The 22334-nt window shown below is 27.2% G+C and overlaps 1 protein-coding gene, 1 long non-coding RNA gene and 1 pseudogene across 2 annotated transcripts; 1 reads left to right on the forward strand and 2 right to left on the reverse strand.

The window, feature by feature from the left end:
* Nucleotides 1-1287: 1287 nt before the first annotated feature.
* LOC111026763 (protein PBDC1) lies at nucleotides 1288-4983 on the reverse strand. The gene is made up of 5 exons (XM_022304895.1): nucleotides 4731-4983; nucleotides 3673-3738; nucleotides 3559-3618; nucleotides 3158-3298; nucleotides 1288-1615 (listed from the first exon to the last, which is right to left on the reverse strand). The coding sequence occupies exons 1-5, from the start codon at nucleotides 4758-4760 to the stop codon at nucleotides 1400-1402; spliced, it is 513 nt and encodes a 170-aa protein (XP_022160587.1). The 5' UTR covers nucleotides 4761-4983; the 3' UTR covers nucleotides 1288-1399.
* A 6168-nt stretch (nucleotides 4984-11151) lies between these two features.
* On the forward strand, nucleotides 11152-15206 carry LOC111026778. Its single transcript, XR_002603736.1, has 3 exons — nucleotides 11152-11254; nucleotides 11740-11830; nucleotides 15187-15206. It is a non-coding gene; the product is annotated as an uncharacterized LOC111026778 (long non-coding RNA).
* Nucleotides 15207-15882: 676 nt separating this feature from the next.
* On the reverse strand, nucleotides 15883-16345 carry LOC111026755 (annotated as a pseudogene).
* Nucleotides 16346-22334: the final 5989 nt, after the last annotated feature.

Here is a 22334-nt window from a genome sequence, read left to right on the forward strand (position 1 = left end):
TGTATGTTTAAATGTAGTATATATTGGTATAAAACTGCAGTGTTTAATAAATAGTTATTACATCAATTCATTTTATATTAATTGTTTTTTATGTGTATATATATAAATTTAATTCCTTTTATGTTTAGCTCAAACATTATTAATATTGTGTTGTTTAAAGTTTAACATTCTTTATTTACTTAAATATCAAAATGTACTTATTATAATTTAAAATATCCTGAATGCACTAATAAAAAATGATGCAATAAATAAATAAATATGAATGTATATAATCTTTTGAAATTTAAAAAATTTTATACAAAATAAATTATTTTACTATTAACATGATAATATCTAAGAAGACCACCAAATTGCATTTGATATTTCTAATTTCTTTAGTCGAAAAACAAGGGATTGGAATCACTTAAAATGTTTGATAACAGATGTCCTGTTTACCGGATCAATGACTATTTTATACTTAATTATTAATTTTAATCGGATTTTGGGCAGGTGTATATATTAGTATGGTATGACATATCCATTATTGTTTACTTTGAAAATAATGTAAATTAATGTGTAAATGGGTTGAGCAAAAATCCATCACCGCTGATACAGCAAGCAACATCATTTCTATACTCTATTCCACCTAAGAATGAACCGCTTTCGCGCACGCAGTCTGAGCCGCCGATCATTTTCTGACCCCCCTGGTGACGGCTAGGCGTTCTGTCATTGGTCGACAGTCATCGCTGGTCGTCGTTATTTGTCGACCGCCGTGCAAACAGAGTGACGGCCCTCACCAACGTTTGCGGCAGCGCCCGTCTTGTGGTGGGAATGCATGCACAAAACGAGTTTTGGTCAGCCGAGTGGTTCACTCTTAGATGGAATAGAGTATAGTGTTGCATACAATTTATTTTTTGAGCAAATAATACCTATATGCATTCCAACATACCGAGTTTTACTCCAATAATAATTTTGAAAACATATTAGAATTTTTATTATGTAGTCTATTTTGAATATTATGAGTCGAAATTATAAAAAAAATATAAAACTTAAGTCTGTACGTTAGAACGCATATAGGTGTATTTTGCTCTAAAAAACCATAGCATGGAATTCCTGGAAACATTATTAACTTATCATAAGTCTTAATGGTTAGGTCAACTGTAGAGTGTGGGTTAGTGTTACCCATCACACAAAGTAGGTTTAATTTTTCTAGTCATGTAACTATTTAAGATGTTCTTATAAATTTAAGAATCAATATAACTGAATATGTTTTAAAAGTAAAAAAAAATTAAATAACTTGCACATCAATTGGGATCAAGTAAAAACATTTAAATTTATTTTATCGCCAAAATTATGTTACATACATAAACCGTTTAATCAAATTAGAAATGTACATGCATAAATTATACATATAATATTTTTATGGTTCAAAGTCATCCTTATCATAAATATTATTTATAAAATGAATATCGTTTAATCCTTCTCTATTTCTTGCTAGTTCAATAGCATAAAACTGTATTCTTATAACTATAAAGCTGTTGCTTTCGTTGTAGTCTCCATGAACATCCTTTCTGATTAATGTACCGAAATTGTAGTTTTCCATATTCTTATAGAGATCGCAAAATCTTCTCCATTTCTAAAAAAAAAAAATTAGTTCTAAATTATTCTGGTAGGTATAATAATAAAATAATGGAAAATACAAACACTGTAACACACACATTTATATTATATTACATCTAAAAAGTTCTAAAAAAAATAATGCAAAATGCATCTACTCCTAGCCCTAATAATTACTTATAAGAAATTTTTGTTATTTCTATTTGTATTTCAACTATCTATATAAAATTGTCAATATAATCTCTTCAATTCTCACCATGTCGAGATATTTCATCTTAAAAGTTAATATGATCACTTATAAATATGGCTCAAATTTATATGTATTTATTTAACCAAAGTATGCATTTATACAACAAAAATATGCACATTAACATGCGCTAAAAATTCATGATATGTATTAGCCAAAAAAAAAAATGTATCCAACTACCTAATTATTTTGATTACAATTAATAATAACATGCATATTTAAATTTTTGAATTTGATTTAATAATGGGCAACTTGATTTTAATTTTTAGAATATTGTTACTATTATATATTTTGTAATTTTAGGTATTTTAGAATTAAATTATCATTCATTTTTTGAAGTATCGCAAAAGATTTTTTTTTTATTTGTAAAATGTAAGTATATAGGTATATGGCATATTTCTACTAATTATAGTAGTAATAGTACTTAAGTATGGAAACTAATGGAAACCATTTAGATAAATAAAAATATTCTATTGTCATGAGCTGAAAAAAAAGCTATAAACAACCTCCAAGTCACAAGAAATCTATTGGTACAACTTATTGAAACAGTTCAGTAGTTGTTGAGTTTATTAATTTGGAAAAACCAACATCCATTTTTTGCATTTAAAAAGGACATACAATTTAGAGCTATATAAGTTTACTCATAGATTAAATGTATCTTGGTTATGGTGTATCTCAGATCACACTAAAATTAGTGTCAGTTTATTTCGCTTAGTGAACCAATTCAAATATGATGGATAATACACCTATGGTGGGTTGGAATAGTACTTGCAATAAATCAAACTACTCTAAACTTTTTTGAAATTTTCACAAAATGTATATTTTGAGTATGTAAGTTATATACACATAGTCGACTTTCGTATTTTTTTTAAGATATAATTTCTATATTCGAGACCATTAACACAAAAATTTGATGCATGCTTTTACCTTATCTGTCCGAGTAACCTATGGCAACCATATTTTATAAATAAAACAAAATTTGAATTTACATTGTAAATGTCAAAGTTATTATATGAGTGTAAAAGAAATATGGAAAAAAAAATGAGCCAAACGTGTCTTTTTAGCCATTTTTTAGTAAGGCAATTACCAACAAACATCATTTCATTTTTTTCTAATATATACTCAGACTCAAAAGAGAACAATCACTTTTTATTCATCATGAATGATGCGATTGGCGAGTTGAGAAACCCACGATGAAGTTGGTGGGAGATGCGCAGCACTGACGTAAATCGGTTGGCCGACTGATTTTCTTTTGAGATCGAGTATAGATTATTACAATATTTATTACTACATTGTGCAATTTTTAATACTTACAATTTTAGATGAATCATTTTTTACATCCTCTTCATCAAGAACTTCTATTTGAAGATCAGGAAATAATCGTCTAAATTCTTTGTAAATCTTATCATCGTGAGGAGTCAATCTTAATAACTTTGGATCAACAGAACATATCAACTAAAATCAAAGAAATAATAGATAATAAATTATTAATTTTACAAATATACTTAAATTATTTTTATAACAAAAAAATATAAATTGTACATTTATCATCAATTGTATTTCATTCATTTGATGGTTAGTAATTAATAAAATAAGCATAATATACTCTTATATAATTGATGTTTAAATAAATGTTGAATCGTAGCGCACTTAACATATTAGTTTTTACTGTTTCTAGTTAAGTTCAAGTAAAAATTGAATTTTAGTGTACTTACATTAAAATATATTTCTGCATGTTCATATGCTTTTATGGCCCACATCATTTCAACTTTTCCCTGCAAAAATAATATTAAAAAAGTTCACTCAAATCAAATAATATTAATACTTGCATCATTTCCATATTCATCAGCCGATCTTGAAAGTAGATTAGCCCCTACAGAAAGTTCTGCAGCTCCCTGTAAACATTATATTAATGAATATTTATGTTTTTCTTAGAAATATTAAGGCTTTACTATATTAAAACTTTCAACAACTTTACAAATTGATCAATTTTTTAGGGATCATATTACATTAGTAAATAAAACTAGAAATTGTGTTATGTAATAAAAATAAATGCACTGTACCAACAATACATATAGAAACCTTAGAACAATTCAAAAATATGTTGCCTAACTTATCTAGTTAACTAATCATCAAAAGACAGAAAGAATATGGCAGCTAACAAAAAATATTACAGCATTTATTCTACCGAAGAAAAGAATAAGAGTGTGATGTGCATACGACTGACACCTACAGTATCTGATATGTATAAGTGATGTAACAGTGATGTAAGACCAGTGTTAATTTCTGAGCACTTCTATTCTTTCAGTAGATATATTATAATAGGCACTAATATTGACATTATTATCTATATAATACAAACGTGAAAAACATAGGTAGTCACTTATATTGACATTATTATTTATATAATACAAACGTGAAAAACATAGGTAGTCTACATTTAGTTGTATTTAACATACTAACACCAAAATAACTAAAATATTTATGTATAAATCAAAAGGCTTAGTATTTGCATTTATAATTGTACAGACAGTAAAAATAATACGATTGTTAAATAATGACAAAGAAAAATTAATTATGTAATTAATCCTAAATAATTCAAAAGTGTAGGAAAATTAATAAGCAAAAACAGTACAATTAAACAACTTTTAATAGTAAAATTAAATCGTCATGCAACAATAGGTACGTGCAGTATGCATGAACGTAAATTGACTATTTAAATTCTCCGACTACTGAATGACTTCGTTGAGCCTAGAAAACCCACTTGGTTGGGTGGGCGAGTAAATGGACATGCACGTTAATATTATCAGGTAGATAAGTGGTACATAATATGTCATGTGCGATCGAATAAGTTACGATATCGCCGTCGTCTAGGCTGGGCACTTACCACACCATTTGCAACTGTCATATTGTCCATGACGAAAAATCGAAGATACCACAAAACGCTCGGTCGTGGAACAGCAGACGTAAGTATGTAAGTGTCTTAGTCGGTTGTAGAACGGCAGTGTTTGGGAAAACAGCAGAAAAACAAGAGACGAATAAATAATGATGTACACAGTACGCAGAAAATGCAAATCCGGACACGAGCCTCTCGGTGTTTGCCGTCCGGTGATCGACGCACAGTGATAAGAAAATACTACAAAAAGCTCTGATAGCTAGGTCACATGTATGTGAGGCGACAGATAACCACGAGCGACCACAATAAGTTGTTATGACCACAGAATAATAATAAAATATAATATTGTAAATAATTTATAATAATAAATAATAAAATATATTAATATATTGATATAATATTTACTTAATTACAATATTTAATAATTAATAAATAAAAAATAACAACATTTTTGCAACAACCACGGTCTTGCAAAGAACGGATCATGGATACGATTCCATCATACCTCGGACGTTAATACGTATATTATATGTATAGTTCATCATAGAGTAGGTATTACTACAGGTTAATTAATAAAAATTAATTTTATCTGTGGTATTACTCTATGAGTGGAAACCGCAATTCTGCATATTATATTGCCTATATGTATCTTAAAAGGGACTGTAACAAACCTATTTGTTCAGTTAGGTATACTATTCATGATGGATAATATTATAACGAAAAATTATTTAACTTTATTAATTATGTACAAAAATAAAAAAATAATAAATCAACAATTTCTCAAATAGAGCCAACATATTATTTTGAAAATATAATCATGTACAAACGTATAGAAAATGATAATATAAACTATTGGTAACATTTGAACTAGGTATCCACAATCTTGACATATACAATTATACAATATTCATACACATGTAGATTATAGGTCATAGTCATGAACAGAACTTAACTCGGCCACTTCTCCTCAATAATTCAGACGTATACTTATAAAATAGGGGTTATGAGGTGGTTTAAAATGTATTAAAAGCTACAATTTTTTTTTAAAACTAATTTTTGTATTTATATAGTTAAACTTTTACATATTTGTATTAAGAATAATTTTTTTATTTAAAACTTAAAGTAGTAAAAATAGTAGTACAGTAGGTTAAATGTATTTTTACCGAATAATATATAAACAATACAAAAGTTTCAACTTGGAATAATATTTTTAAATTACAATAAACAACGAAATCGTTAGGTGGAATGTGCTTGAGCTTAAACACCGTATTTGTTCTTTTGTGCAAAAATCCGGATTGAGATTAATACAATTGTAATACTTTAGAATACTTGTTGATCAATGACTAATAATTAGGTACACTATAAATCAATACATTTTGCAATAACACATAGTTCAAAAGTATATTATATCAAATTTTATACAACTATTTTCATTTTTGAGCCGATATCAATTTAATTTCTATAACTGTCGTGATTCGACATAATCATATTTTCTAACTTTCCGTCTTTGCTGTGCACGATTTTTATTATCTTGATAGTCAACACGTCATTTCTCAAACGCCAATTAGTCAGTCGTCATCGTCGTATTTCACATATTTATTTCTGTTTGGTTTTTTTTTGTTTCAAAAATAACAGAAAATAAAATTATACTTGCAAAAAATGAAAGTAGCAATCTTAAAGGTTTCTTAACTGTCCAAAGTTTTAAATTTAGAAAAATGTAGTATGAAAGCTTATCTGGTAATGTAACGTGACGTTGTACAACGAAATCGTGTATAGAAAGAATAATTAAAAATGGATATGAAATTGTAAGTAGTAATTGTCATATTAAGCATAACCATAATATAACTGATGAAAAAATTAAATCTTCAACTTATTCGAAGTGAATGTAAAAAAGAGCCAAAGACATGACTGATCGTTCAAACGTTCAATTAAAATTATACGTTCTGAAATTTCAAAGAATAGTTTTGACACGTTAGATTATGGTGACGTTAAATTAATTCATGATGGAATGTACCCGTGTAGAAACGGTGGATTTATACGAAAAAACATACGAAAAAATATTCCAAAAAATATAAAACCAGAATATTAGTTGGATTATTGTTATCTACGTATATAATTTGAAAATATGATCTGATTGCAAGATAAGAAGTTTTTAACATCTAGATAACTAGATTAGATAGTATAGTGACTTGTAAACAAATATGTTAAGAATGAGATGAGATAAAAATACAAAAAAATGTATTTAAATAACACCGAACACTGCATGGAGTGATTTGCCCTTTAACTCTCGCGACCAACTTTTTTAGCTTTAAAAAGTTGAAAACAATTGATGGCACACGCGCACCGTAACAGTATTTTTGAACACTTGTTCAGCATAGGCTGCAGCTGCAAACATTGTTGACAATTCTACATACTTTATACTTTTTTTATTTATTTACAAATAATACTGCTGATATTCACTATTGGTAAAAATGTGTATCTTAAAAACAAAAAGCATATATCTTTTTTATACATATTTTGAACAACAAAAAAACCTTAAATTTACGACCATTTGAGCATAATATATTTTTTGTGGAACTAGACTAGTGTGTACTAACTGGTGTTCTACGGACCTATCGAAATTTTCTTTCATTTCTACTTTATTTTTTATGCTCAAAATTATTGAAAAAATTATAACTTATTGATTAACTATACCTATTGTTAGTATCAAATGTGTTTTTAAACTTTTATAAATGTTAATCAAAGTAATAGGTAAATAATATTATTATCGTTGCTACTGCCGACTATAGGACTACCGATTAGTTATTTCTAATTTTATAAGAGTGTTGGTTGACCCTTATGAACTTAGCAGTGCAATGATAACAGATAACTTTTAAAACGGTTTTACAAATTTGTTTGCGAGTTGTTGGAAATTGTTAGGCGACTTTCAAAGTTTGTTGGACTTTATTTTCGAAATTAGAAATTTTTAATTACATCGCTCCCTATTATTATTAAAGAATGTTAGAAAATGATGATTTGAAGTTGTATTGGTTAGAATAGATGCAAAAAAATAAAATCCAACTTGATTAAAAAATAACAATGTAATAAAAAAAATAAAAAATGAATAAAAAAAAAATGTAATAAAAATAAAAATATTATTATATTAAATAATTATTTAAAATTTTTGACCTTTAGCTTAAAGTTCAAAATTTTTAAAATTTTTATCTATAAAATTATTTGAACATTTTGAACGATATAAATGTTGTCAAAATTTAAAATTATAATGGTTTACAATAAAAAATAGTGAATAGTGAAAATTACAAATGTCCGTCAACAGCTATAAACAAGTCAAAATTTTTTTAAGTGTATGAATTGACAGAATAACATATGGTGACATGGTGTAAATTTCAAGTATATTCAGTACTTCGTTTTCGCATTACAACAAAAAAAAAAGTTCGCTATACCTATATATATGAGAAATCGAGTGAATATCTAATGTTTAAAGAATTTCAACTTCAAATTCTCATAAAAATTTAATTTGACTTTCTGGTGGAAATTTTTTTTTGATAAAGGTTAACAAACGTATAAGGAATATTGTATTATATTTTAATATCTTAGATATAAAATCAAAATTATTATAAAATTTCTACTCAAAATAATTTGCAAATGTTCGTGAATTTTACTAATTTTGTCAAAATTCTGAATTCAAAGGGTCATACAAAATTATTATGGATGTACCTACTCTTAACTTTTTTTTTAATTTCCATTAACAAAAACTTACGATTAATCTTGTATAACATTTTCAAGTTCTTTGACAGAGCGAGTACATTTTTTTCGAAATTAGTTTAAAAAAAACAAATAATAATTGAAAATTTCATATGCCTATAAATAATTCATAATATAATGCCTTATTTCCTATTCCATCTACAAATGTGATAAATGATAATATTGTAATCATTATCTTCAAATATTAAAATTTTTAAAACATGAGCCTCTATACCATTTTAATTATTTTTAAATGCATAAAGAATTTATTATTTAAAAAAATGCCTGATAAAGTTTAAAATTAAAATGTAAAAAACCTTATGAGATTAAATAGATAATCTTATCTTTAATTTTTATAAAATGTCAATTCACTCCAATTTTTAAACTAACGGAGCTAATTTATTGTGATCGGCTGAGCGTAAAAGTTAGATATGTTATGCGTTTGTAAGACGGAGACAGCGCATGAGGGTGTAGCAACCGCTAAGCTGGTCAATTAAATGTGACCCTTTGATTCTTTTTAGCTTATTAATTTATTACTTCTTACTAATATCTATCACTTTGTCTATTATTAATTATACATATTATTGGGTATATTCTTATTTCTTAACAGTATACATTTTAGATTCTGAGCGATGAATGTATTGATTATACAATGATGTGTTTTTCAAAATATTTTGATTTGTTTTGAGTTGTTTACGGACATTATCAATTTTAAATAATTTGATTGATTAAAAAAGGTTGACAATTAAATACAAGGGTCCTGATAAATTCATACATAATCAGTTGAAAAATATTAAAATTAGGCATGAATTTGTTTTACAAGAATTTTAAGTTCAATTTTTGACAACATTTACTAAACTGAAATTTTACAAATTATTTTGTATTTAAATTTTTATAAAATGTTCAAGTTTTATAGCTGAGGATCAAACATTTGAAACAAAGTTGCACACAATTAGTTTATTCTGAAGCCAAAAAATCTAAACAATACATAAACACAGAATTTTTTTATAGTTATTGTATAATGTTTAAATTTGGACGAAATTACATATTATCAAACAACAAAGAATATTGATTTTAAGTTATATTTTTTAATTTGAAAAATATTATTCGCGGGAACTTGAAACTCTTAGTTGATACTGTAATATTTTATACACATAGTGACTTTTCAAATGTATTTTTTGAGGCAAAAATGAATTGAACCTACTGTACGATTAATGCTTAATAGTAAAATAAATTACTTTAATCACAGTAGCATCATCAAATGTACTAAATTACCGAATAATATTACATTCTGACAGATGACGACAGTTTGGACAAAAAAACAACAATAATTATTGGTGTTGAAGACCGAATGCGGTGGGTTTTGCCATTTTGGGACATCGAATCAGTTCGACGACACACTACGGTATTTGTATTTAGCTTTTGTCGCCGACCATAGGTACTTACATCTAAACTCAGTCTTCCGTCACGCCTTGCTTCTTAATCCGGCATAAGGGGAGAGGCGAACTGGTCTCGCTGTTTGAAGTTCGTACTGGTGGCGGAAGCACCGTAGACTGGTTGTTATTTTAGTGTTTGTACTATTGCGGTCAGCGTCAAAGTTTGGTTCTTATTCATTTTTTAAACTCCTACCAGTCCTACCTATTTACTATTAAAAACCAATAAACTAACATTTACAATAAATTTTCACCTACCTATATTAAGATCGGGAGTTACTCATATAGGATTAGTCTTGGCACAAAATTAGCATTTCCAATGTAAAAATTTAGTGAAAAATTTAAATCTCTAACACCAATAAAGATTCTTTTGAACCTCCAATATACTAATTAGATCTTATTTTCTACCATAAACCAGCCTCAAAGTTAAATATCAAAGCAATAACTATTCTATTGCAAAACGTGTACTTAGATTTCAGACACATCAGAATCAAATCACATTATTTCAAGTAACAACACTGATTTATCTTTATTTCCAAAAAACCAAATATGAACGAAATTAAATTTATTTGCATTGCAAAGAGAGTACTATGAAGAAAGAAAAAGTTTTCAAACAAAAATTAATTGTTTTTTTATTTGAAAAAGGTAATATTATGTTGAATTGTATTGCAAATTATTTTATTTCATTATTTTTTCAAGCGGTTATAAGTAATAATATTGTTATCAAAAACCGCACTTTTGGATATTATTTTAATTCATTATATTGTTCAGTGCAGCAGTTGTAATTTTAAATTTTTAAGAAAACTGTTCTGGATAAAGGCGAAAAGGGAACTGTAAATAGGTGAAACTGAAGAGCGACACTTGCCGAAAAGGGAAGGGTATATTTTAGCTGAAAAGGAGGCCACCCCATAAAATAATCACATGTTGTAATTTATAATAAAATCATGGAAACTACTTAATAAATAGAATAATACCCAGCGTGTTTCTTGATACCTTTGATTGTAGAAACAAATACATACTTATGTAGATTTATATTGTGTGTGGGTTACCTTATTTGTTCATATGGGTCTTAAACACAGATGGTTTACTATAACATTTCATAGTAGCTGTATCATTGTACCTTTATGAACTGTAAACCTATTAATTTGTTAATAAATACCAAAACTTTAACATCTTACCAATTCAGAAATTAGTCGAATTCTACTTTGCTAGTTCAAATTGTGTGCTTGTTCTGTGTAATAACCTGAACAATAACTATGATTTCTTATGCAATTTTGATATTTTTTACAGTGATGTCTGTTATGGACCAAAGTGAGGAAGGGTCTGTAACAATTCAAGGTATTTAAATTAAAACATGAATTTGATATTATTAAGAAACATACGTCTAATATTATATTAAAAAAGAAATAGTCTATATTTTAACACAAATTATTTTAATCGTACCTACCAATATTCAGAAATTAATCACATGCTTTTCTTGTAATGCATAATGTATGCTATTGTTCTGTATAGTAGTCTGAACAATAAGTATTATTTCTGATAAAGTTGTTATAAATTATACGGTATGTATGTTCATTATCAGCAAAAATGAACTCAAGGTTGCAGATAACCACTTATAATACAATATAACACAATAGTTTTAATATGTAGTTTTATATTTAAATTTGAACATGAGATTTATTATTTATATTAAGTCAAAAACATATAATTAATAAAATAACTCAATATGGTTTACACATATAACTATATAAGTATATAACATAACTGCTATGTTTATATAACTATTATGACGTTTTAATAACTTTTATGGCGATGTTCATTAGGTATAGGCCAGAAAGAAGTTAAGGTTCCGGGTAACGTCAAACAATAATTTTATGTTTAAATTAGAATATGAAATGAATAATAAAAAGAAATGTAAGTTTAATAATATATTAAAAGAGTTTGGTAGTCTAAATTTTAATAATATTATATTTGTCATTTAAAATATTATTTTTCTTAAACATTGTTTTAGTTTTGATAAAAATGTAACAAGGAACATACATATTTAGAATTAGCTAATTAGAATAAAAATATGATATACGAGTATTAATAACTTATAAGTCAGTTCAGTGGCAGAGCCAGGATTATGCATGGGGGGGGGGGGAATATGTATAAATTTGGTCGTCACCGTTTTCCCCCACAATCGACCTTTCCGCTTACCGCAAGTATTGTAATAATACATATCTCCTTTTTCCATCATCAACAATTTCAGTTATTGTATTTTGGTAACTGTTTATTGTAAGAATTGAAATGTTATATTATGGATCACGTAGATAATAATATATTTTCACTTATGCTTTTTCTCCATTAATATAAAAAAGTGGAAAGATTACGTTCACTTTATTTACAACTGACAATAATTGAAATAAACTAATAATATAATTGTAAAAATACTAATTTAGTATAGTGACTATAACTACATAGTTCAATTTAAATGTATAACTGTTTAATTATATTGGATTTATATATGATACTAGCTGTCCCGTCACGGCGTTGCCCGGCCGTGTATTATATAGGTATATAAAAAACCCCCTTTTACCCCCTTAGAGGTCTAATTTTGAAAAATCTTTAAAAAAAAAAAATTATAATAATATTTATAAATGATTCTAATGATTATATACACATATTGTTATTAAAAAAATGATTCTATAGTTATAATTATAATTTGTTTAGTTAACACGTTTATCGCATATCGATAAATAAAGTATTATTATTTTTGGATAACGCAATTTGTTTAATTGAGTTATCCGGTGTTTACCATACAACTCTCGACTTAATAAAAATATTACGTTAGTTTGTAGTTTAAAATTTCGGCAAGAATTCCTACGTCATAAATATTGCGGTTGCAGCCATTGCTACGTACGACCGTCAGTAGACAAATTAATTGTCGTAGTTTCGTGTCGAAACAAAGATATATTATATCAATATTATATCTTTTCTAGCTGATCCTTGACTCTATACCTATGAGACTCGCTAACAATCTGCACTCTGCAGTGGATTGCGGACGCCGCTAGGTGCACACTCTATGTATGATTAATATGTTTAATTTTAATTTTATTAACTATTTTGAATGTATACATGGCAATGAGCGGCTGTAACTCAGCCGACAGCCACATTTTAACGATTAATTATATCTTTATAAACTAAAGATATAATTTATATAAAAGAAATATTAAAATATAAAATATTATAAAACATTCCGGAACTCAAAAAATAAATTATCAAAAAAATTTTAAAAAATTTAAAAAAAAGGGTTTTTCCAAACTTTTTTTCGTAAAAATCTACTCCTGGTAATCACGAACAATTAAAAAAAAATTTGAGCCAAATCAGCTCAGCCGTTCTCAATTGATGAATTGTTATACATTTTTGGCTCCATTTATATATGTATAGATAACCGTTATTTTAATACATAATATTTATTATATAGATAAGCTTTATTATGTTATTAATATTATTATAAACGTTATTGTTTTACCTATAATATTAAATATATTTATTACTTATTTCCGTGATTTTAATATTTAATAATGATACGAAATCCCATATATATGTCAAAGGCAGAATCGATAAATCAGGTATTTTGCAAAACGCTTAGGCATTATAAATAATTTTTATACCCATTTTAGGCAATACAAATAAAACATATGATTTTCAATATAACCTAGGTATTTTCTAAAATACTGAGACATGTAAAATGCCAATTTTTTTTATTATTTAAGATGTTCTTATAAATTTAAGAATCAATATAACTGAATATGTTTTAAAAGTAAAAAAAAATTAAATAACTTGCACATCAATTGGGATCAAGTAAAAACATTTAAATTTATTTTATCGCCAAAATTATGTTACATACATAAACCGTTTAATCAAATTAGAAATGTACATGCATAAATTATACACATAATATTTTTATGGTTCAAAGTCATCCTTATCATAAATATTATTTATAAAATGAATATCGTTTAATCCTTCTCTATTTCTTGCTAGTTCAATAGCATAAAACTGTATTCTTATAACTATAAAGCTGTTGCTTTCGTTGTAGTCTCCATGAACATCCTTTCTGATTAATGTACCGAAATTGTAGTTTTCCATATTCTTATAGAGATCGCAAAATCTTCTCCATTTCTAAAAAAAAAAAATTAGTTCTAAATTATTCTGGTAGGTATAATAATAAAATAATGGAAAATACAAACACTGTAACACACACATTTATATTATATTACATCTAAAAAGTTCTAAAAAAAATAATGCAAAATGCATCTACTCCTAGCCCTAATAATTACTAATAAGAAATATTTGTTATTTCTATTTGTATTTCAACTATCTATATAAAATTGTCAATATAATCTCTTCAATTCTCACCATGTCGAGATATTTCATCTTAAAAGTTAATATGATCACTTATAAATATGGCTCAAATTTATATGTATTTTTATTTTTTATACATTAAAACAAATGAAACATATGATTTTCAATATAACCTAGGTATTTTCTAAAATACTGAGACATGTAAAATTCCAATTTTTTTTTGGCGAAGTAAAAAACAGTTTCTCATAATATGTTAAAATATTATATTAATTTTGATCTATTATTATATTTTAATACATAGGGTATTACTATATTATTGATATTGATATTATTATCTTTATATATCAGTAGTTCTATTGTGTGTATGTCACTGAACTCCTCCTAAACGGCAGGAGAGATTTTAATGAAATTTTTTGTATGCGTTTGGGTGACGCCCTAGATGGTTTAGATTCATAATTGGACCCGACAGGTCCGACCCGTTTAGCTGCTCAAGCAGGGATTTTAAGATTTACGAAGGAAATTTGTATTTATTTACGGTTGCTATTGGTTATAGGAGAAATATAAATATATTTAGTAGAAATTTTTTTTTTTTTTGTTTATTGGTTGCCTGCAGTATAAAGGGCAGATCTGGTATCTGGTATGCATACAAAACATGTAGCTTAACATCCAAAATCCACATGGCTACGCTACTGAACTAGTTTATTTTTAAAATTTTAAAATTTTATTTGATCTTATACGTTAATGACAAACGATAATGTTAATATTTTTATTTTACTAACACCAAATTCTAATACTGTACCTAAAATAATCATAATATTCTTCTCTTGTAATTCAAAATATATGTTCGTATCGTGTAGTAATCTGAGCAATAACATGTGTAAATAATTTTGTTTAAATAAGTTTAATAGTGTAACAAATTATAGATGAAAATGAAAAGAAGGTTAAAGGTAACCACTTACAATAGTTTTATATTTAAATTAAAACATGAAATTTGTATTTCATATTAAGTCAAAAAACATAATATTAACCCTAGACTGAATGAATTTTTGAATTAAAAAAAAAAATAGTTGCATTTTTATTATTTTTAATCAATGATATTAACTATATATATATATAAAAAAAAAATGGTAATTGTTAGGTTCTTTCATGAAATATATTTATCATTTTATTCCACATTATTTACTGCATAGTTACATTACCTTGAATAATTCGTACACAACTTGAATATTTTAACAATAGTATTTTTGATTATTGATACTACTATACTAGTTGACAGTGTAGGCAGTGTAGACTGTAGATAGTTAATAGAATGAAATAAAAATAGTAGCCGGTGTGGTGTGGTAGTTGGCCAAAATCACTATTGTATGCTGCGATCAAACGGTTTAGGTCCGTTTCGCCGAATCCCATCTCGCCGAAAACCCATCTCGCCGAAACCCATTTAGCCGATACTCATCTCGCCGAATCATAATTAAATACAATTTTGTTTCGTTGTATGTTAAAAAAAGAAGTTATAAATAAAATATTAATTTTATTTATATCTTCAGATTAGATATAAATGTATAGTATATAGGTTAGGTATAAATGTATAATATATAGGTTAGGTAAAATCAAGTTTTTTTTTATTCAAGACGAAAGTGGTATATGATCGCGTCTAGATATTCCATAATTGTTATTTGTCCATTTCCAAGTCTGACTTAAAATTTAAAGTATAATTGTAGGAATTAATATATTATTATTGTATAGGTAATAAATTAACTATTATTTACCGCTCTTTTGCAATTTTTAGTCTGTCTTCCAACGTTTTGTACTTTTTTCTTATTTTTGGAGCTCGATTACATTTTTTTTGGGACAGAATATCAAGCTCAAAATTTTGCTGCTGGTTTTTTAGTTCTTTGATAAAAATAAAAATGTTTGGATGTGGTCGACTTATAGTCCTGTTAAGTGCTGCATGCCAACCCTCGAGGTGATTAGCTGTCCTCGTATATGGTCTGTTTCGTAGTGGTTCCATATGCTACGATTAAATATACAGACATTGGTATCCAAATATGTTTCTACGGAGTAACTCATCAGTCTATCCAAACCCAAATAATTTATTTATATAAATTAAAAGAAAGAGTAAACAATTGTACTGAATATATATATTAAATATTACCTTCATGTTCAGGCGCTTGGGCATGAATTTCTGTCCAACAATAATCTATTTGGTCTTTTGGTACTAAACAAGGCCACAAATACGGCGGACCGTTTTTTTTTATTTCGTCATTTTGATTGTAATCACGAATAAGCCCTAAATATTGAACCTTCTGCCAAATTGCTTGACCCAAGTGGAATAAACATCCTTTTATAGATGTTTCATAGCCAAAAGTTTCTCTAATAGAAACAATCATACCAATTTCAAAATCAATTTGAAATGTATTTGGGCTAAATACTAATCCATTTCTTAGAGCTGCTTCTTTTATTACCTTAAACATTCTCGATTAAGTTGCTGTACTTTTGTTCGGTAGCAATGCATACGTATTAAAATTAAATTAAATATAATAATTATTATTTACTAAAATATCATATTAATTTACTTTTATAATTACCAATGGTATCATTATTCCTAAGACATAACTATGCAATGTATAAATTTGTATAAATAACTGAGGTGCTGATTTAAATGTCCCATCCATAAAAATAAGTTCACTACTGCACAGTCTTCTTAAAAATCCTTCCTTTCCCAAATATAACAATTTTGTCGTCATCACCATCACATCCTATAAATTTAGTTATTAATCATTAATGGTGTGTATATTATCAACTGATTGCGCATTACTTCAACAGCGTACCAGTGTTGTCATAAAAAAATAGTTAGTTGATAGAAACTACTTTTTCCTAAACATATAATAACTAGTTGAATATCCCGGCTATAGTTTAAATATTTGAAATATTTTGAAAATTAAACATTATATAATATCCATAACTATATATATATAACTTTATAACTATATAACTTCATAAATTATTTACTCATCATATAATATTAACAATTTTAGTCATGCGTAATATATTAAATTACTATATATATTATATACATTATAATAAATTATATACGTACTATAGTATAAGCAAATTTAAGATTTATTTTACCTTTAGAGTTTCTCGAAATCCAAGTCGCTCCAATTCAGCTCCATGCGTTGAGTGATTATGAGTTTTAGATATTATTGCAGTCGTTTGTGATCTTAATATTGCTCGTCCTCCACAGTTGTTGATACATTTGTAATATTCATTTATTTCCATTAGATCTGTCAATTCTGTGTATATAATTATCCACTACTAACAGCGGGTGTCCACGGGTTGAGTTAATTTTATACCAAGACATATTAATTATTAAAAAACAAAACTTATTTGACACGAATGGAAAAGGGGACTGCAAACTAAAGATCGTGACTTTGCGTAAACCCATCATTATATGTGTAATATTTGTAGATTATTATTGTCACTTTATCAGCGATAAGATTACGGAACGATGTTTCCGCGACGATGTCACCTGAAATAGCTTACTTCCCGTTTTTATAATATATCGATTTTCTTCAAAAGCGTAGGAAACACATGTAAAGAGAATAAAGTTGTGTTTAACTTGTAGTGCATATTTACTAAAAAAAATAAATATGAATGTGAATATATTATAATATTAATATATATATGCTGTTCGGTACTTATCATAATCATTGTATCGATAGTAAAAAATAAGATAGAGGCTCTATTCGGCGATCATATCGCACGGGTTCAAATATTTTTAGTATATATGTAACCGGCGTAACGAGCGTATTCGGCCGTCTTTTCTAAATGTGCACAATATTGTTTTGTGATTCAAAGCACTTGGTTTCACACTGCGTAACATATATGATAAATATAACATATTTACTCAAGCTCTGATGAGTAAAAACCAGGGGTTTTCGGCAAAATGGGATTCGGCCAAATGGGATTTATTATTAATCCATATATAAAACTGGTTTTTTTGTCGGCAAAGTGGGATTCGGCGAAACGGGATGATACCGATCAAACACCGTCCGGCGTCACAGGCTGCTGGATGGGTGACCACCGGTTCTTTACATCGAATCTTCACCTCTCAAATTCAGGCATATTTAACATAGGGATCTTTAAAAAGTATACTATACACATGACATAATACATTTATGCCTATATATATTCAGTAAATATAAATTTTAAATAAAAATAGTAGACATTACTAATAATCAACGTTTGGCTGTAACTTAATAAAAAGTACCTATGTGTTACGTATAGGTATAACGTTCATCATTTTATCAGTTAGTTCATTTATAATCACGTAAAAACTAATTTAGCAATCTTATGATATAAGTCATCAAAGATATTTTGAAAGTATAATAATTAATAATTAAAAATCAATAATTAATCATATAATTTGTTTCCATTCAATGACAGTCATATAGGTATTTACAAGGCCATTAATATTCATAATATTTATTTAATACAGTTATTTTTTTTTTTAGCATGCTGTCGTAAGATACGTCATATTAGTAAACAATACATTTTAGTTAGTTTTACAATTTATTTATAATATACTGTACGATATAACCATGATGATGTGGATGCATTTTATGTAAGTAGGTAAAACTACTGTTATGGTAACACAATTACTAAACAGTAAACCAGTGGTCGGCAACCTTTTTACCTACACGGGCCATAATTTGTTTCAGTTTTTTAGCGGAGGGCCGAATACAAAATTAAAAAATTAAAAAATATAATTTTTACATATAATACTAATATATTTACAGATACCAACAAAAATATTATGAGTTAACATTGCGGCTGTATTTATTAACTAATTTTTAATGAAATACATTAGTAGGCAATTTTAAAAGTTTAAAAATAATTATTAATTAATTATTGAATGCATTTAAGTATACAAATATTAAGTTACTAGTGTGATTTTTGAGGTTGAATTTTTCCCGGCAATTCGATTATATCCGCTTTTATATTAGATGTTGAATGTTGATATCCTTAAAACAGCATTCAAGTGTTTATCACTAAATCGTGAACAATATTTATTTTTTCGAAATTTAAGTATTGAGAATGTCTGCTCACAAATATATGTGCTACCGAAAGCAGTTATCATTTTTTTAGCAAAACTTTTAATGCCTTTAAAATCTATTTCAGAAAGACTTGAATAAAACATTTTTAGGTCACTACTTTCTTTAAAAGCATTTTAAGGAATATCTTTGTTTTGCAATTCTATGACTTCCATCTGTAAATTAGATTCAACATCGTCAATGTCGACAGAAAAAGGGTTTTGAAACAGTTTGATTTTGTTCTCTTGTACGTACAAATCAGAAAATCGTATGGAAAATTCATTTTGTAGATTTTCAATTACATTTAAAAAATACATTTTTTTAGTTTCCCAATTTAAAGTTGATTTGGTTGATTCGAATACAATTTTACAACATACTAAATGATCCAAGTTCTGTTCATTAATATGTCTGTGTAATAATTTTAATTTCACTCGAAATGATTTTATATTTGAATACATATCTGACAACAATTTGTCTTTACCTTGCAGTTTCGTATTCAGTTCATTCAATAAAGTTGTTATATCAGTTAAAAAATGGAAGATTAAGAACCCACTTTTCATTTGATAATTCTGGTATATTTTTTACCTTTTTTTGACATAAAAATATTTATTTCATTTCGTAAAATAAAAAACCATTTAAAAACCACACCTCATCTACTCAACCACCTTACTTCGGAAAAATATATTACATCCCCATATTCAGCATCGCATTCTTCCAAAAATATTTTAAATTGACGATGTGCCAAAGCATTTTTGCGTACGTAGTTAACCGTCGATTCTACAATATTCATTACATCTTTCCATGCTAACACTTTGCAACATAATGCCTCTTGATGTATGATGCAATGAAATATCATAGGTATTTCACGTCTTTCTTCCACCATTTTCGCATTTATTCTCCCAATTAATCCTTTATTAATTCCACTCATATTTCTACCACAGTCTGTAGTAACACTAACTAGTTTGTTCCAACTTAAATCAAGTTTTTTAAATGTTTTGTCAATTTTGATAAATAAGTCTTCTCCCGTTGTAGTCCCCTTCAAACTACATAATTCAGCTAATTCTTCAGAAATATTAAAATTAAAATCAATTTCTCGAATAAATATTAATAACTGAGCAGTATCACAAACATCAGTACTTTCGTCAGTTGCGATAGAAAAACAATCAAACTTAGAAACTTTTTCTTTCAGTTTGAACATTAATTTATTCCTAACTCTTCGGTACGTCTAACAAAGGTCCTAGTTGAGAGACTGATGTCTCTAAATTGCTTTTTTTCTCAATGCATATTTCATTTACAACGGCTAACATACATTTTTTTATGAACTCTGAGTCGTTGAATGGACGATTACACTTGGCTATTATTTCAGCAACTACGAAACTAGCTCGTACTCCTGATTCGTTTTGATTATGTTGTAATTTAAAACTATTTTGTTGATTATTTAATGAAATTTTAAAATTATTTATTCTAATCTGTCTAAGCGATTGTCAAATTTTATAATATGCTCTGTTTCATAGTGACGTTAAACATTATACTCTTTTACAGATAAAAATGATTTTTTGGCAAATTAAACATAACAGTTTACCATTATTTTCGATAAAAAATATAAATCCGTCCATGATTCGTTGAATGTAGGATGTTTGTCACTATTTTTTTGACATTGAATTGATAGGTTATTATAAAACAGTTGAAATTTAAACTTCACGTTGGAATGTTTCGAAACGAACTGCACTAAGGCCATAACCAGATAAGTATTTGTCGTAATCGACGATATAATATACATTATATACGATTACATTAAGTTCTCGATCATAGCTTATCTAGCATTATTATACAATAGTCATGAATCATGATTAAATATTATTTATAACAATTTAAGCTACAAAATTAAAATTTTAAACACCATGAATTATATTTCAGAAAGAAGAACCACCACGATCTCAGCGACGCCGATCATATTATTCCCTCCGTACGGCTGATACCCGTACAGTGACAACGGGAAACCATAAAATAGCTTTATTCAGAGATTACAAATCTTAGTCCTCCCGAGAGTACCTGCTTAGGTCGAGCATCCGGGTCGAACCCTGTTGCTAGACGCCACTTGTTTAAGCAGGTCTGACACAGTTTTACATGGCACACTCTGAACTGTACAAAATAACCATTTCCTAATAATTGTCAATTAAGACCTTGTCGGCTGTCAGATTACCGGGCATGCCGTTTCAGTTTAATATATTTGACATATATAATTTCGATTGAAATAAACTAAAGTTGCTTATTCTATTATCTACACAAAATACTACTTACAGTTTTTATAAACCATGTTTCTTAATAAATTGTATGTTTACCTACTAATGTTATATTTAAAATAATGGTGTATAACTAACAGGTAATTTAGTTGAAGCTGGGTTTCATTCTGGTAAGTAGAAATAATAGTTTACAATACCAACAATTTTGGCTTACATATTTGTAAAAATAATATGTTGTCAGTCCATGATTTTCATAATTTTTTTTTATGTTATCCAGATAAAATAGGTTAAATTATTTTACAAAGGGTTATGCCTAATTTATCAATTGGAAATAAATTTAATCTTTAAAAAAAATTCATTGTTCAAACTAATTTTATTTTTTAGCCGAGGATAATTTAAATTGTGATATAATATATGTTATAAATGTGATTATAGGTGCTGAGTATTCTGAATTTTTGAACTTCTGCTGGGCTAAGACATTAGGTAAGTTAAAAATGACGTGGCGCTTAACCTGTTAAAGTGATAAAAACATAAAAATTATGATTATTATGCCAGATAGAGATCACGTCATATGGTACTGAAATACTGAATAAAAAATATTTCTATTTCATGAATTGTGTGTTACTTCAAATGTGTGGGCAATTAAAAATTATATTTCACCATCACAGGTAGTCTTGAACAATTTAAAGTAAAATTGCAGTTTCCTGAAGAAGATATAGGTAATATAACATAAGT

The sequence above is a fragment of the Myzus persicae genome, unplaced genomic scaffold (assembly GCF_001856785.1).
Source record: "Myzus persicae strain clone G006 unplaced genomic scaffold, MPER_G0061.0, whole genome shotgun sequence".
In the NCBI taxonomy this organism is placed as follows: domain Eukaryota; kingdom Metazoa; phylum Arthropoda; class Insecta; order Hemiptera; family Aphididae; genus Myzus; species Myzus persicae.

What these genes read in the sequence shown, in the direction of transcription:
- LOC111026763 (XM_022304895.1), bottom strand. Translation starts at nt 4,760, where the DNA reads ATGGACAATATGACAGTTGCAAATGGTGTG. An exon ending in TGACAGTTGCAAATGGTGTG is followed by an intron (nt 3,739 to 4,730) that starts GTAAGTGCCCAG and finishes TAATGTTTACAG; the next exon opens with GGAGCTGCAGAACTTTCTGT. An exon ending in AAAATGATTCATCTAAAATT is followed by an intron (nt 1,616 to 3,157) that starts GTAAGTATTAAA and finishes TTTTTTTTTTAG; the next exon opens with AAATGGAGAAGATTTTGCGA.